The sequence below is a fragment of the Protopterus annectens genome, chromosome 2.part0 (genome assembly GCF_019279795.1).
Source record: "Protopterus annectens isolate FY-2018-M chromosome 2.part0, PAN1.0, whole genome shotgun sequence".
NCBI classification, from domain to species: Eukaryota; Metazoa; Chordata; order Ceratodontiformes; family Protopteridae; genus Protopterus; species Protopterus annectens.
The window spans coordinates 81,462,500-81,478,514 of NC_056728.1; the positions used below are offsets into that span (position 1 = coordinate 81,462,500).

At 34.4% G+C, this 16,015-nt stretch overlaps 1 protein-coding gene across 2 annotated transcripts in view; it reads right to left on the reverse strand.

Annotated features, from left to right (window-relative positions):
- The window catches only part of LOC122792970 (UDP-glucuronosyltransferase 1-6-like), a 231,324-nt gene that overhangs the window by 147,208 nt on the left and 68,101 nt on the right, over positions 1-16,015 (reverse strand). For both annotated transcript variants that reach the window (XM_044060567.1, XM_044060565.1), the window contains exon 2: positions 7,174-8,465. In XM_044060567.1, the coding sequence (XP_043916502.1) occupies positions 7,174-8,007 (834 nt within the window). In that variant the 5' untranslated portion in view covers positions 8,008-8,465. The remainder of the gene's footprint in view (positions 1-7,173; positions 8,466-16,015) is intronic.

The window sequence follows — 16,015 nt, forward strand, 5'->3', positions numbered from 1 at the left end:
CCTGATTTACCAATAGAAAGGAACACATGTATTGGAGTTGGCTTACCCTGTTAACAAATAGATAAAAAATTATAGTCTTTATAGAAAACCTACATGGGTAAATTACTTTCTTAATGGAACAATCTTGCATCCTACCTACATAAAATATAATGTTATCAAATTTCAGACTTTGGGCATGCACAAAATCCCCTTATATTTTGAAAATGTCCATAAAAACATGGACACTAAAACAAAAATTCCTTGTTAGAGGGGATAAGGCAATCCAGAATGATGCAGTTTTATGGCCTATTGTCACCAAAAGAAATTCAGATTCTAAGATCTCAAGATGTTTTGCTTTTCCATTAAAGCAGTCAAGACTGTGGTGAGGTTCCTCTGATGTACAGATCAACAATCAGCATCTTTACTTGCTAGAAATGGTTTGGGATCCAAGTGATTGGGTGATACAATTCCCTCTAAAAATTATTTTTACAGTTGTAAATAAAAATGTGTCCTAATCACTATATAAATATGGAAATATTTACATTCACATACATGCACAGTATTTACCATGATGTATGTGTGTACAAAACATAAAAGTGCTATATTTTAATTCAGAATTAAATCACTTTTTTCATATTTTTTTCAGTCACCAAACCAAGGTGGTTCAGAAGTGAGGCCAACTTGCATGAAGACAGTTCCACCAGAATATCCAACAAAGTCCAAAAAAAAAAAAAATCACTCCAACTGCAGCCCATCGGTGTATAAATAGCAAAAACATGTACACCACTACTGTTTACAAGGATATGGAAAGTTACTGTAAAATAAAAAAGATAAAACGGTAAGCTCTTTTGCTGCTAATGTCGCTTCTTCAGACCATTATAAAAACATCTCAAAAATGCTGATTAAATACATATTACAATAAAACATAAAAATCAAATAATAATTAAACAATAAACAGTGAATATTAATACATAGCAACCAATCAGGTCTGACTTACAGAATAGTTAACCTGATACTTAAAAAGTAAGCAAAGACCTATCACAGGTGTTAAAATATCTTCATTGTAATTGGATATTCAACCATGATCCTCGATCTTCATTGTGTTATGTCCATAAAATCAAATTAGAGATTTACATTCTAACACCAACCAGGACCAGAAGCCATCAGTCTATAATCTTTCTTGCCTTCTAAAACTGGCCAATAACAAATTACAGCTCTACCTTCTAACACCAACCAGGACCAGGAGCCATCAGCCTATAATCTTTCTTGCTTTCTAAAACTGGCCACTAAGGTGAACATGGGTTTAAAATATGACAATGTGTAGTTCGATATCAACAGGTCTAATCAAAAATCTTTATATCTCTAAGAAATCTAATGGTGAAGTCACCATTGTTTTATTCTGCAAACAAGCTCTTACATAAACTGTGTACATACACCTTTTTCAAAAAAAAAAAAAAATTAAAAAAAAAACGCTTATATCAATACCTGCTAGAGTGCCACACATTATCCCTTGCGCCCTCTGCTTAAACCAATCCCCTCCATTTAATACCAATCATAACTATTGGCATACCTATCCCTCATTTTAAACACTTCATGATTAAATGCCTATTAATTCTCTGAACCCTGCTCTTAACTAACACAAAAGATCTCTCAATACCCTTGATCGACTTAGAAATCATGGGCCTACCAAATTTCTCAAACTACTGGCACAGCCAATGTCTAACCTGAAAGGAAAGAGGTGTGTCATGCATCAACTAGCACCCATCACTGTACCTTCGGATTTCAACCTATCAGAGCCAGCATACACAAAGTTGGCCCTATCAAAAATGATAACTGTGCACCAGATCACACCTAACCTGGCAAAGCAATAAGATGTTGGTAAAACCTTTTCTCTAAATCACATTTGATCTAACCTAGCCATTGCATCTCAATTTGGCAGCCTTGTACTTAAAACAGTAAACATGCTTAAACAAACATTAGTGCTCTAACATAAATACAACTCCTACACTAAACCACACCTCATGCTAACAAAAAAGACCAACAGCTCACTTTGATAGCCCATTGACAAGCTACCTGAGCCAGCATCAATACACCTAAACTACAAACATCTCTCATATAAAACTAGGTCACTCCAAGAGCAGGAGTCAGAAGAGGAGGATGGAACATTGCAAAGACTCCCAGAACCAGTCAGAGAAATGGATGGGGGAGAAGGACAATGTACATTAGTATATAATATTTCCAAAAGGGTCCTTGAGAGGTCTGAGCTTTCTTTCCTAGAGAGGTGAATTGTCTCTTGTACCATCTAGTCCCCGTTGATTTAGGTGACACTATGTTGGACATTAGACTGTTTGTGCATAATCTGCAATTAAAGACAATGTTTCCAACTGATACTAAAGCAGCTGGGTTTAGGAAACAAAATGATTTCAATCCTGTACTCAGTGCAACTTTAGAGATTTTTTGTAATGCAGTAGAACATGATTTGTTGAACGTGTTCCACCATGGTACCCTGATGAACAAGTTTAATCTGAGTAGGGATGAGTTCAAGGCACTGAAAGATTTACGGACTGATTATAGTATTTTTATTTGCCCCCGATAAAGGAGGGTCAGTTGTTGTAATGGATGCAGCCTTTAATAAAGAGCAAGTTAATGTAATGTTGAGTGATGTTAATGCCTATGAACCATTACATTGTGCACATGTCCAGAAGATTATTAGGAACATGAAATGTATTTTATTAGAGTGTTGGTTAGGTGGGTCAGTGACTGAAAGTTTGTATAAATTCTTGTTTGCTGAATAGCCTTTAATACCTTCATTTAATTGTCTACCCAAGATTCACAAGGACCCTGTGAAATCCCTGTTCAGACCCATTGTAGCTGGATGTGGGTGGAGCATGGAGCCTATGTCCTTATATGTTGAAAATTTCTTGTGACTAGTGGTTAGTGATGTTAGTACTGTCCTTAACACTTAATCACTTGGATCCCATACCATTTTTGATGGAATTGTTTTCTTGTACTTGTAGAGAACCTTTGGCAGAATTGAATTTATTGGTTATGAAGGATATCTGCTCACTTTTTACTGTCATTCCCAATCAAATAGGGGTTGCTATGGTTAGAGATTTTCTATCTGCCAACAGCTCTTATGACATCAAGCATATAGATTTGTTCTGTATCTTAGAGAACAATGTGTTTCTCTCTGATCAAAAATACTACAGACAATGCACAGGTGTGGCAACGGGGACACCATGCGCCAACAGTTATGTTAACAGTGTGGTAGCACAATGGGAGATTGAATATGTCCTCAATAGCAAATATGCATCCCATATGCATTTTTATCAGAGGTTTGTAGATGATGCCTTTCTTATTTGGAGAGGTTGTTTAGGGTTATTCAATGAATTCTTTGAGTATTTACAACACACTACAGAATTTTTGTTGTTCACTAAACAGGAATTATATATTGCGATTGAGTTTTTAGATGTTATGTTAATCAGAACCACTAATAATCAATTGATGACCAAGAGGTTTAGGAAAAGTGTGCATTGTAACCAAAGGGGTGAACAATTCTACTGTGTAATGTTACTAATATCCAAATGGTAAGTGTGATCAAGGCTTTAAGGCTATTGAAGTGAGCTATATAGTGTCACCAAATACATATGCAAGTACTCTCAGAGCTTAAATATCTTTAAACAAACCAGCCACAATTGAAATGTTTAAATATATTTAATAATAAATAATAAAAGCACAAGACAATACTCATTAACTCAGCACAGTGACAGCTGGGTTCAGAATCACAGGAAATATTTTAAAACAACATTGCAGGATAGTCTCACATAAATACAAAAAACATCTAAACTAATTTTACTATATTCCTGTCGCTCTCTAAGAGAGATACTATGATCCAAGTCTTAATTACAGAGCAAGGTAAATTTTATTTATTTATTTTATTTATTTACATTTGTTGACCGGGCTAGTCTAGCTGGATACATATCCCTTTTCAGTAGAGGCCCGAGGAGAAAAGCTCCAACATGAGTGAATTAATACATTCAAAATATTCTAAAAATGACTAGTTTCACATTACATAATAAGACATAAGAAAAAATTAATAAATTGTGAACAATGTAAGGTTTCATTAGAGTAGAAGTAAGAAATAAACAAGTACTTAATGCTTTAGTAGGGTTCATGTGAAGTCAATCAAAATCTAGATTTCTAGATCTAAATGTAGATGAGAAGTGCTGAAGATGGATGTTTCAGGTCCAAAGACAAGATACAAAATGCACAGACTCACTTCTTTGAGATGGTTCTTAAATTACTATCAAACATTACTGCTGGGTTATCTCAGATTACATCATTCTTTGTCACCTCTACCTTCACATCCAGGCTAACAGAAACTTACAAATTTAGCACCACTGTGTCAAAAATATTTCTCTCTCAGAAGTTGGCCTAGAACTGGAGTCGTAAAACAGTTAAACACTTTTACATTTGAAACCTGTAATTATTTCTGTTTCCAGACAGTAGAAAGAACTTCTAGCTGCAGACATTCTGTCTCCTAGCTGAGATAAACACCATCATAAAAACTCTTCACTTTTCTTGAGGGTTTGGAAGTTAACCCTGTATATTTCAGCCTTTACCATCAAAACATACATTTGTATAGGCATATAGTTTATATACATTTCTGCTCTTTTCCAGCAGAGTACACTGTGGTTACATTCATGAAGCTCAGTACATAACATACAGTTCAACACACACTTCTGCACCAGTAGTTTAATATACACATATGATATAGTTTTCTTATATTTGTAACACAAGCAATACAATTCATATTACCATTCACAAGTGACATAGAATTATTTATAAAATTCCAGCTAGCCAGGCTGGCAGCCATCACACAAGTATGAATGTTTAACCATGTCCTTATTGTCCATATGCTAGTGGTGTAGGTTGAATGAGTAGCGGTAAGGTTGGATTATTATTGAATGTTTGTTTAGAAGCATGATGCAGTGGATGTTTGTGTTTGTAGCTTACTTCATGGAATGAGTTTGTTCATTGGCTTTAGTAGAGTTCATTTCATTTTTATACTTTATTCATTGTATATTTTCTTATTTTATTTACTTTCTATATTGTAGGTAGGCAGACCACTATAATTTATGGGTCAAGGGTAGCCCAGACTGGTGGTATTGAATGCTGTTCAGTTTTGGACAAGTTGGTGGGCTTTGCTCTTCATTCCCATTGATGCCATAGTAGAAACCTCCTGTTTTGATTGGTTGGAGTTTGCTACTTCACCAAGGTGGTAGGATGTGTGTTGTAGGGATGATGATTTAGAGGTGATCATATGTTTTAGTTTTTGGCATGAAATGTTTGTGATCTTGATGCATTGTTTGTTCAGACAGCTTATAGATAGGTGACCTGAGTAAGCAGTGGATTTTTAGTCTTGATGTTTTGGTGGAGAGATTTTACAGGAGCATGAATTTTTAACTATGTCCTTATTGTCCATATGCTAGTGGTGTTGGCTGAATGAGTAGTGGTGAGGTTGGATTATTATTGAATTATTGTTTAGAGGAGGGTTTGGTCATTGTGCCACTGTTCAATTTGGTATGAATTTATTAAGTTGCCTGGGTTTTATTTATTCTATTGGTGGGATAGCAGAAATATCTGGCTTGATTGGCCGGTGTTATTTAACTTGGAAAAGGTGGTAGAACATATGTTACAGTGAGGTGCATTCATTTCTGAGAATCGTACTATTGGAGCACAGTGGATTAGACATTATATTATAGGAGATGTTTGTAGTTTAGGTGTATTGATGCTGGCTAAGTTAGCTTGTAAATGGGCTAAGTGAGCTGTTGGTCTTTTTTTGTTAGCATGAGATGTGGTTTAGTGTAGGAGACTTATTTATGTTAGAGCACTAATGTTTACTTAAGAGTGTTTATTGTTTTAGTACAAGGCTGCCATATTGAGATGCAATGGCAAGGTTAGATCAAACATGATTTAGAGGAAAGTTTTTAACAACATCTCATTGCTTCACCAGGTTATGTGTGAGATGGTGCACGGTTATCCTTTTTGATTGGGTAAACTTGATGTATGTTGGCTCTGATAGGTTGAAATCTGAATGCACAGTGAAAAGTGCTAGCTGATGCATGACACACCTCGTTCCTTTCAAGTTAGACAATGGCCATGCCAGTAGTTTACAAAATTTGATAGGCCCATGAGCTGTAATCCAATCAAGTGTATTGAGAGATCATTTGTGTTAGTTAAGAGCAAGGTTCAGATAATTAATAGGTATTTATTTGTGAAGTGTTTAAAATGAGGGGTAGGTATGCCAATAGTTATGACTGGTATTAAATGGAGGGGTTGGTTTAAGCAGAGAGTGCAAGCAATAATGTGAAGCACTCTAGCAGTTATTGATATTAGCATTTTTTTGGTTTGAAAAAGGTGCATGTACACAGTTTTATGTGAGTATTTGTAATTGTTTAAGATTTCTTAGAAATACAAAGATTTTTGATTAGACATGTTGATAGCAATTTACACATCAGCATATTTTAAAGCCATGTTCACCTTACTGGCCAGTTTTAGAAAGCAAAAAAGATTATAGGCTGATGGCTCCTGGTCCTGGTTGGTGTTAGAAGGCAGATCTGCAATTTGATTTGATGGACATAACACAATGAAGGTCAAGGATCGTGGTTGAGCATTCAATTATAATGAAGGGATTTTAATATCTGTGATAGGTCTTGGCTTACTTTTTATGTATCGGATAGGTTAACTATTCTTCAAGTCAGACCTGATTAGTTGGTATTAATATTCACTGTTTATTGTTTAATTATGGTTTGATTTTCATTGGTTTATGTTTTATTGTAATATGTATTTAAACAGCATTTTTGAGATGTTTTTATAATGGTCTGAAGAAGTGACGTTCGTCGCAAAAAACCTTACCATTTTATCATTTTTATTTTACAATAAAAAACTTTCTGTATCCTCATAAACAGTGCTGGTTGATGTTGTACAAGTTCCAAGAGAATGATCCAATTACACAGATAAAAGTACAAATGTAAATGTATTTAGTTCACATATTTATGCATCCCATAAGCCAATATTGGTAAGCTAAATCAGAAAATGTTGATATAAGCAGGTATATAAATCATTAGAATAAAAAACACTTGGAAATTTTAAGTATTGTTAAAAATGTAAACATAATCCTTAAATACATACCTGGGACAAGTTTTCATTTGGCTTGCAGTTAATCCCACCTACTAAAATCATGTTTGGCATCAGAGGTTTTGGATACTCAAAGACAAAGTCATACCTTAGCAACCATATGGATGTATAGCCAAGTACCTCTTGGATTGTTATTTCCTTATTTAGGACAGTTTTTGCTAAATCTTCAAATGAAGAGTAGATAAATTTGCATAATACCAAATCCTTTAGACTTGCAAGAAAGTTAATTGTGCGCTGTAAAAATGTCATATGGTCAGTCAACTGCGTAAGCATCCTTGGTACATAAGATGGAGGGCTGGGGCATTGTGATGCATGATAGAGGAGGCCACAGGGAATTCCACGCATGATGTTAACCAATGGTATGGACAGATAGTATGCAAGTATTGATCCACAGGGTGTAAAGGGGTCTGATAAGACTGCTTCAAATCTCTCCTCTTTTATCAAATTCATTAGTTCTTTGTCCATCAGCAGACTTTCACAGACCGTAAAAAAGAATTTGATGAAATTGCTTGATCTCTCCATGCTTTTCTGAAATCTTTCCCAAAATGATCTTTGGTCAAATGCGTCATCCTGCATATCTTGAATATAACCTTCCATCTGCATTTTTGTGTAAGGTACTGGAAATGCCCTAATTTGATATAGCTGAGAAGTATCAACATGCATGACTTCTGGCAAAAGGACGACAAGTTCATGTCCAGCCTGACCCAGCTTGTTAACCAAAGGTTTCATGCCTGCCCAGTGCCCACCAAAAACTGGTACCACCAGCAACTTTCCACATTCTGCAAAGCACAATAACAGCAGACTGATAAAAAGGCACAGCCCTGCCATGGAAACACAAAGGGCAGATAACAGAACAGAGACTGCTAAATGAATGTTAAGAAAAGGTGCTGAAGAACAGTATATGAGTTGATCTCATACATAAATTTCTAATAATCTATGAAAGACTCATAGTGTAGTGTGACTGGTTGCACAGCTAAACTTTGATGACTATTATAAATGTAAGGGCTTATTTCAACAATCAAAATTAATTGTACTTTATGCTCCAAAATCTTTTAAAATCATTAGAAAACTATAAATATCAAAAAAGGCTGTTGCTTTTTTATTTTTATTCCAATGTATTTTTTAATAATATACTCCCAGTCCAATAAGTAATTGTTTAGAATCATTTGCACATCAGAAATCTCTGGTATTGTATTGTGTACGCTGGTACACAAAAACAATAAGCAGCTTATAGGTTCTGTAAAAGCTTTACATCTTCTTAAGTTCCACAGTGACTGCTGGTTTTCCTGTAAAAATACAAAAAAAAAAAAAAAAAAAAAATTATACACAGAGTAATTTCAGATTTATCATAAAATTATTTGATAATATTATCTACAGTTTGTAAAATGTTTATCATCTTCAGCAAGGACTTTAGCAATGTATCATGCAGGAGGCTATCAGAGAGGTTAAATGAAATGGATGTGGGTCCTAATATTGGTTGGAACATAAAGAGGTTGGTAACTAGATTAACCCTACTAGATGGCCCCATTTTCACAGGGGACCCACATGGAAAAAGCCCTAGGTATGTTCACTTTTTGTACAGATATACTATTTAGCAAGTCAGTTTCAAATCAATCAAGTATAACAGTATAGCATTTGGAAGGCAGAATATGCAATTTAAGGTGCTACAAACTGATGAGCATGCATTTTAAAACATATTAAGATACATCATTTACTGTTACAGGTTAAGCATAAAGCATTTACAAAACAAGTAACAAATAAGCAATCAAGCATACCAGAAGTAAACAGAATTTAAAGAGAGTTGCATGTTTTTTAACAGAGTTATAATAAAGCATTGTATGGTAGAGAGATGTGAATTAAGCATTTGTCATGACATACATGTCTTAGAATTGAAAAAATAAGCTTTGAATTTGGCTCTGAATGCGGATAGTGCAAGACCAAAATTATGATCACAAAATAGATGCAGCAGCCATGTCAACAGAGCTAACCTTCATGGATATGGCAGAGTGGACCACAGCAGCTAGGACATAATGCAATGAAATGCAAATCCATGGTCATCATGAGTGGGAGTCTGTGGAATACATATGGTATGGAGGTGGTGAGAGTGATCATGATAAGACTAAGAAGTCAACAAGCTGAAAATGATTATTAGCTTTCAAATCAGTCATGTAACAAAGTATGACAGGGAAGCAGCAGTTATTCTTACAATGCAAAGGCTACTGGTGGGTAAGAGAGTATCTAGAATATTCTGCACAAATCAAATCTAAAGACATTCAGAAAAAGAACAACAAGGTTTATAGACAGTGTGTGCAAAGGGAGGAAGCCAGTGCTAATAAAAGTTGAGCTGGACAGGAAGGCTAGAGAAGGACTGAAAGGAGGAATGAAGAAAACAAGTAAAGGGCATGTGAAATCTGAAGAAAAGAGGGGGGGTGGAGGGACCTTGCTATAGACCGACAGTACCCTGAAGAGTCAGGTAGGAGGAACTGGACTGAAAAGAAAGAGGAGGGAAGCTCTAGCATAAATGGCAGGTATAAGGTAAAAGGTGGTGCTTAAGGAAATACTTTTTATGTTGACAGTGTTGGAGCTTTCAAATGATGTGCTGAGGAGTACACTGCAGCGAGGTTCTTCGAAGGATTTTACTGCAGCTCAAGAGATCGGGATGAAAGAAGAGGCACATACAGATGGAATCATAAAAAAAAAAACACCGGTGCTCAGCAGCTCATTTGCCTTCAAACATAACTGATCTATTCATACAGTCACATGCAAATTAACCAAAAAGTTCCATTAAAAGCATGCTGCCTTCAGAAGAGACGTTAATCCTTTAAATGAAGTTTCCATCTGCTTGAGTTGTTGGTAGCTCAGGGGAGTGTAAAAGATCCCATGGCACCTATCTAAAGGAGTAAGGGGACTATATTAAAATAATATTTACACTTCTGTTGTCCACCATTCTTCACATTTCCAATTCAGTTCAGAATTTAAAAACTACAAACATATTTTTCATTTAAGTACCTAAATTTAGTTTCTGTGTAAACACCCACTCCCATTCAACCAGAACCATTTTTAATATGCTCCATTAATATATTACCATATCAAATTAGATTATATGACACTTTACATCTCATCATCCAAGTATCCCATAAAAATTATAACTTTGTCAACATTATCTATATCTTTTTTAATTATATTTAGATAACCATAATTGATTTAATTCAAATCAAAATTCTTAATTTCCAACTTAAATTCATTATAAAATTTTATTCTAATACCCTTATTTTTTGACATTACAACAGAAAATGTTCCATTGCTTCTTTTACATTTCATTCTACACACATCCTTTTCATTCTACACACTTCCTTATTTCTGTTTATACTTCATATTTGGTTTAAAAGGTCAATTTCTTAATCATAAATCTCCACCAAAAAAAATCTTGGATTGCATACATATTTTTATTTTTTTTTTCTCTTTCTCTACCAGCTTTTCTAATACTTTCATTTTTCTTTCTCCAAATTTAATATCTTTCCATGATTTTTCATACCAATCTTTTCTATTATTTTCAATTCTATTCCACTTAATATCCCATATTCTTTTTCTTCATTATCAAGTACTTATGCTTTTCAAAAATATTGCAATATCTTTCCCAAAAAAATGTACATAGTCACTTTTTGACATTTATTCATAATCCAGTATAAATTTAAAGATGCCAATAATACAACATGAGTTTTAATACAATTCCCCCTTCTTCATCTTTACAATATATTGCACCGCTTTTTATTGGATTCAGCTTGTACCCCCTATATAAGTGAAAAAAAAATCCAATAATATTTTCTCTAACTCTGTTGGAAATGATTCAAATTAACTTTTTAAGACTTAAAATTAAAATAAAATACATTAATCAATAATATTTTTCATCTCATCTAAACACTTCAACCACGTTTCTTTACATCTTTCTTCTTTCTCAAATGTTAAACCTAACAAATTAATCTTTGAATTTGAAAAAAAAGACACCTGCATTTTTAATGGTATATCCCAAACCTTTACATTTTACTTTATTAATGTGTATGCCTACTTTCTTTAACTAATCTGAAATACAGAAATATGATAATCAATTGTCCATCCTTAATTATAATTATGACATTGCCTGCATAAGTTAAATATAGAAAATGTTCCATTTTTTAAATACACACAATTTTCTTTAAATTAAATTAAGTTTTCTGCTTTACTTACAAAAGCATTCATAATTAATGTAAATAAAATACCACTCAATGGAAACCCCTGTTTAAACTAATTTTTATTGCCTGACTGAACCACCCATTAACCAAAATCTTATTCCATGATTTATCATATGCAGACTTAACTAAATTTATCAGTTTTTCATGAAAAAGGCTATTCTTACAAAATTCCTAACATCTTCTTATGAAAAATTCTGGCACATGCTTTTTTTGTATCATGTACAATTATTTTATCACTACTGTCTCTTAAAATACCGGTTAACTCCTTTGACCAGCCTTTTTAAATCTTTACTATTTTTTAACAATCTCACATATACCATCATCTACAATTCTAACTATTATATTCATCCTTATTTGTAAAATTTTTATTAAAATGTTATAATCTATGTTGTTCAAAGTTATACGCCTCCAATTCTCCAGACAAATTCTTATCCTTCTTGTACATCAATCTCTCATTTCTTCACATACATCTTTATTTTGAATACAATTACATAACCAAAATTAAAAATTTTCAACAAAATATTTTTCTCTACATTCATATGTTTTTAGGAAATTTATAGGTGAATCCACCTGGACCTGGCATACATTTTAGTACACAAACTCTTGTATCTCAGTTTAATTATTTTCTCATTTTTCTTCTTCTTAACTCTGTTTACACATCATAAATCCCTTTGCTTCAAATTTCATCTGAATTTTTCTGAAACATTTTTCACTTCTTCCATAATATCTTTCATACATATTTCATTTCAATTTTCTTAACATTTTTCCATGCTCTACATCTTGATTTTTTAATAATTTCTTAATACTTGTACAATTTTCCTTTATTTAACACTTTTAGACTACACCCATTTTTCATTACTTTAAAGATTAAAAATTATGAACGGCTATGAAAATACACAATTCTTATCTTGCCAGCAATACCTTTCTGCTTCCAAATATACGTTTTATATTTAATTGTATAATTAAGCTACCGGCTTCTATATTCTCATAAAAAAATTCATCATTGTATTATGTTCTTACAATTTCTCCATACAATTTTGAACTTCTCTGTATCCTGAACCCTCCCCCTCTTAATACCTTTAAACTTTTTCCCCTTTAATATATCTGGCCTTATTTGGTATCTCTGATTCTGCATATAAAATGATCTGTAAAATAAATATCTCTAGAACATTACTTTATGTATTCTGATTAATACAAAAGAATCTATATCTGCTTTCAATAGATCTTTTTTATATGCAAATTTCCTTTATTTACCTAGAACTAATGGTCCATCCATCATCATATTTCTGTCTTAACATCTTTACCAATTTTATGTATTTTCCTCAATTTGCTATTAAAGTCTCCTACAATAATTATATTCATTTTAACCAAAACAAACTTTCTGATTTCATGAAAAAGTTTTTCCCTTTCATTTGCTTGAGTATAAGCATAAACACCAAAACATGGATTAAGCATTTGAAACAAATACTAATATAAATGAAAAGAACACTAAATACAGGTGGCCTGGGTAAATCAAAGTCAATAATCCACAACTGTACCCTAACAAGGTTAAAAAAGAAAAGTATAATAATCAGTTGAGTGCTTTTGTCTCCATCACAGGGACTTCATCAGAACTGAATTCAATTAAAAAAGACCATTATTTAAAGCCAATTACCTTCATTTAATGCACTGTAACATTCATGTAAAACATTGCTTCCTGTATGTTGAAATATATGATCCATCCTAAAAACCACACAGACCCACAGAATTTATATTAAAGTCACACAATTTAAAATTATCCTTAAAAAAATTCAGTTAAAAATACTAGTATTGACCTATTAAAATGTACTTGCTTTCATTCTTAATAAAAGGTATAACAGATATAAGTTCATTCATGTCCAAGGTTACTGAGGCTTTTAATTTAAATTGCCATAGCATTTCACAGCATTGTAATCTGTTTTATCAGTTGCCTCCCCTTAAACTGGGCAAAACTTGTTCTAAAATAGCAAACTTAAAATCAGGACATGAAGTGTTCATTTGTAAGTGTTTAAAGAGTGCATTGTTTGAATTCCTATTGTTAATATCATAAAAGTACTCATAAATTTGTCTTTGCAGGCACCTTTTTGTGTTGCCAACATAAAAACTTAAACATGACAAACATTTGACAATATAAACCATTTCTTTGAAACCACAATTACTCTTACATAGCAACACTCCAGTATTGTTGTCATGATCCAAATGTAAATACTCACCTCACTTCCAAAAATTTAAGAACATTGGTTACAAAGCCAAGATTTTACCATACCTGATCTCCTAATTTTAGAATGTAAATCCATTAAACTGTTCTGAGATACTTCAAAAATACTTTTGAAGTTCCAGGAAGTTTTGTATACAAAGGTTGGAGTATCCCCCACAATTCAGTGTACCAGTAAATTGGACTTTTTATATTCCAATTTTTGGTAATAGATTTCACTTCTTTTGAACCAGAGTTGAACTGAACTACCATTGCCATTTCAAAATTACCTTCATTTTTGGTGATATCAGGATATACTACTTTTGTTAAAGCCCTTCTCAAACGGGTAGGTATTTGGTCCCCCAACCATTTCTAACCTCCTTACAAATTTCTCCTAAAAAAAATCAAGTGGGCAACCTCTGTTCACAAACTCTGCTTAACATTTTCCAATTCACTAATCATGTTCTTTGTACACTGACATCATCCGTATTCCTTTAACAAATTGCCCTTTGGCAACATTCCTTTTTTGAAATTTGGGATGTGCACTCTTATGATGTAAATAAGAGTTGCTAAATGTGGGCTTCCTATAGATCTGTGATTAAAAACCTTTGTCAGGGTGTGAAATTAGAGTGTCTAAATAAAGCATTGCTAAGAAATATTTTTAAGGCCAATTTACTGGTATGTCTATGCTATGGCAATTTAAACTAAAAGCCTCAATAACCCCAGGCTTGAATGAAATTACATCTATTATACCTCTATTAAGAGTGAAAGCAAATAAATTTTAATAGGTCAAACACTACTATTTTAACTAAATTTAACAATCACTTTTAATTTAAAATTTTTTTATGCGACTTTGTTATAAACTGTATGGGTCAGTGTGGCTTTTAGGTTGGATTGTGTATTTCAACATATAGGAAGCAATGTTTTTACAGGATGGTTAAAAAAAGAAAAGTTGTGCAAAATCTTACCATAACCATAGATGTCCTTCTTTTGTGTGTTGCAGTATTCAGTACATATGGGCTTACCCCGGTCGCTACCAGAACGTCTGCCCAGTATACAAAAGATTTCAGTCACTGTATGGTGCATGGGACATCTGACGTGGCTAGCAGTACATGAGCCATAAAAGTGACGTCTGCATGCACCAGCCCTCAGAACTGTAAGCCCCAGTCGGAACCAGTCCTAGGAAAGGTAATGCCAGTCCTGTGCCATCCAGAAAGGGAAATTCTGTATAAAAGGAGGGGTAGGTGGGTGGGAAGGAATACGGCAACACGGAAGAGAAGGGCATCTATGGTTATGGTAAGATTTTACACAACTTTTCTATGTCCATCTATTCACATGTAGCAGTATTCAGTATTCCTGGCAAAACAGCTCTGAAGGTATACACCAAAAACCAAGTGGCTGCTCCCAGTATAGTGGAGGTATCAAAATCCCTGAAGGGCCCTGAGGAGGCCAATGCCCTGGTGGAGTGTGCTTTGACAGTACCTTGCAGAGATTTCCCATGGTGTTTGTAACAAAAGGTAATAGCTTTGGAAATCCACATTGAAATTGTTTGTTTAGATACTGCCTTCAATAGGGCCCTAGGGTGAAAGGAAACAAATAGTTGATCAGCCTGTCTGATGGACTTGGTCTTGTGCAAATAAAATCAGAGTTGTCTGTGCACATACAGGGAATGGAGTACTCTCTCACCGTCTCCCTGTGGGTTAGGGAAGAAGGTTGGTAGGTGGACGGCTTGATTTATGGAAAGGTCATTCACCACACTGGGCATGAAGGAAGGGTTAGTTGTAAGAGTAACCCTGTCAGTGTGGAATACTAGGTAGGGTGAAATAGCCATGAGGGCTTGCAACTCCAACACTCTCCTGGCTGACAAGGCCATGAGGAGAACGGTCTTCCATGTGCAATGTTTTAGGGAAGCTTTAGCAGCTGTCTCAAATGGGGGAAGCGTGAGCATCTCTAAAACATAGTTCAGATCCCATGGAGGGGGAGAAGGTTTCCTAGGTCCTAGGTGGTGTAAGATGAAGGACCCCCTTAAGGAACAGCTTTGTCAGTAATCTGGAAGCTAGGGTGGGATCCAAGGTAAGACATGCTGAAATGGCAAACAAGTGGGTCTTAAAGGAAGAGAAAGCTAACCCTATCTGCAGTAGTTCACACAGGTAAGACAGTACTACAGGGGTCTTGCTTTTCAGCAGGTCCAACTGCCTTTTGAGACACCATATGGAAAATCTCTTCCCCTTTGACAAGCAACATTTCCTGGTACTTGGTTTCCAGGCTGCCTGCAGGACAGTAAGCACATTCTCATTGTAAAGTTGTCTGAACGGTATCAGAATCCTATCACCCACAGGGTGAGGTGTAGAGATAGCCACTGTGGGTGTATCTGGGATCCCTTGTGCTGTGTGAG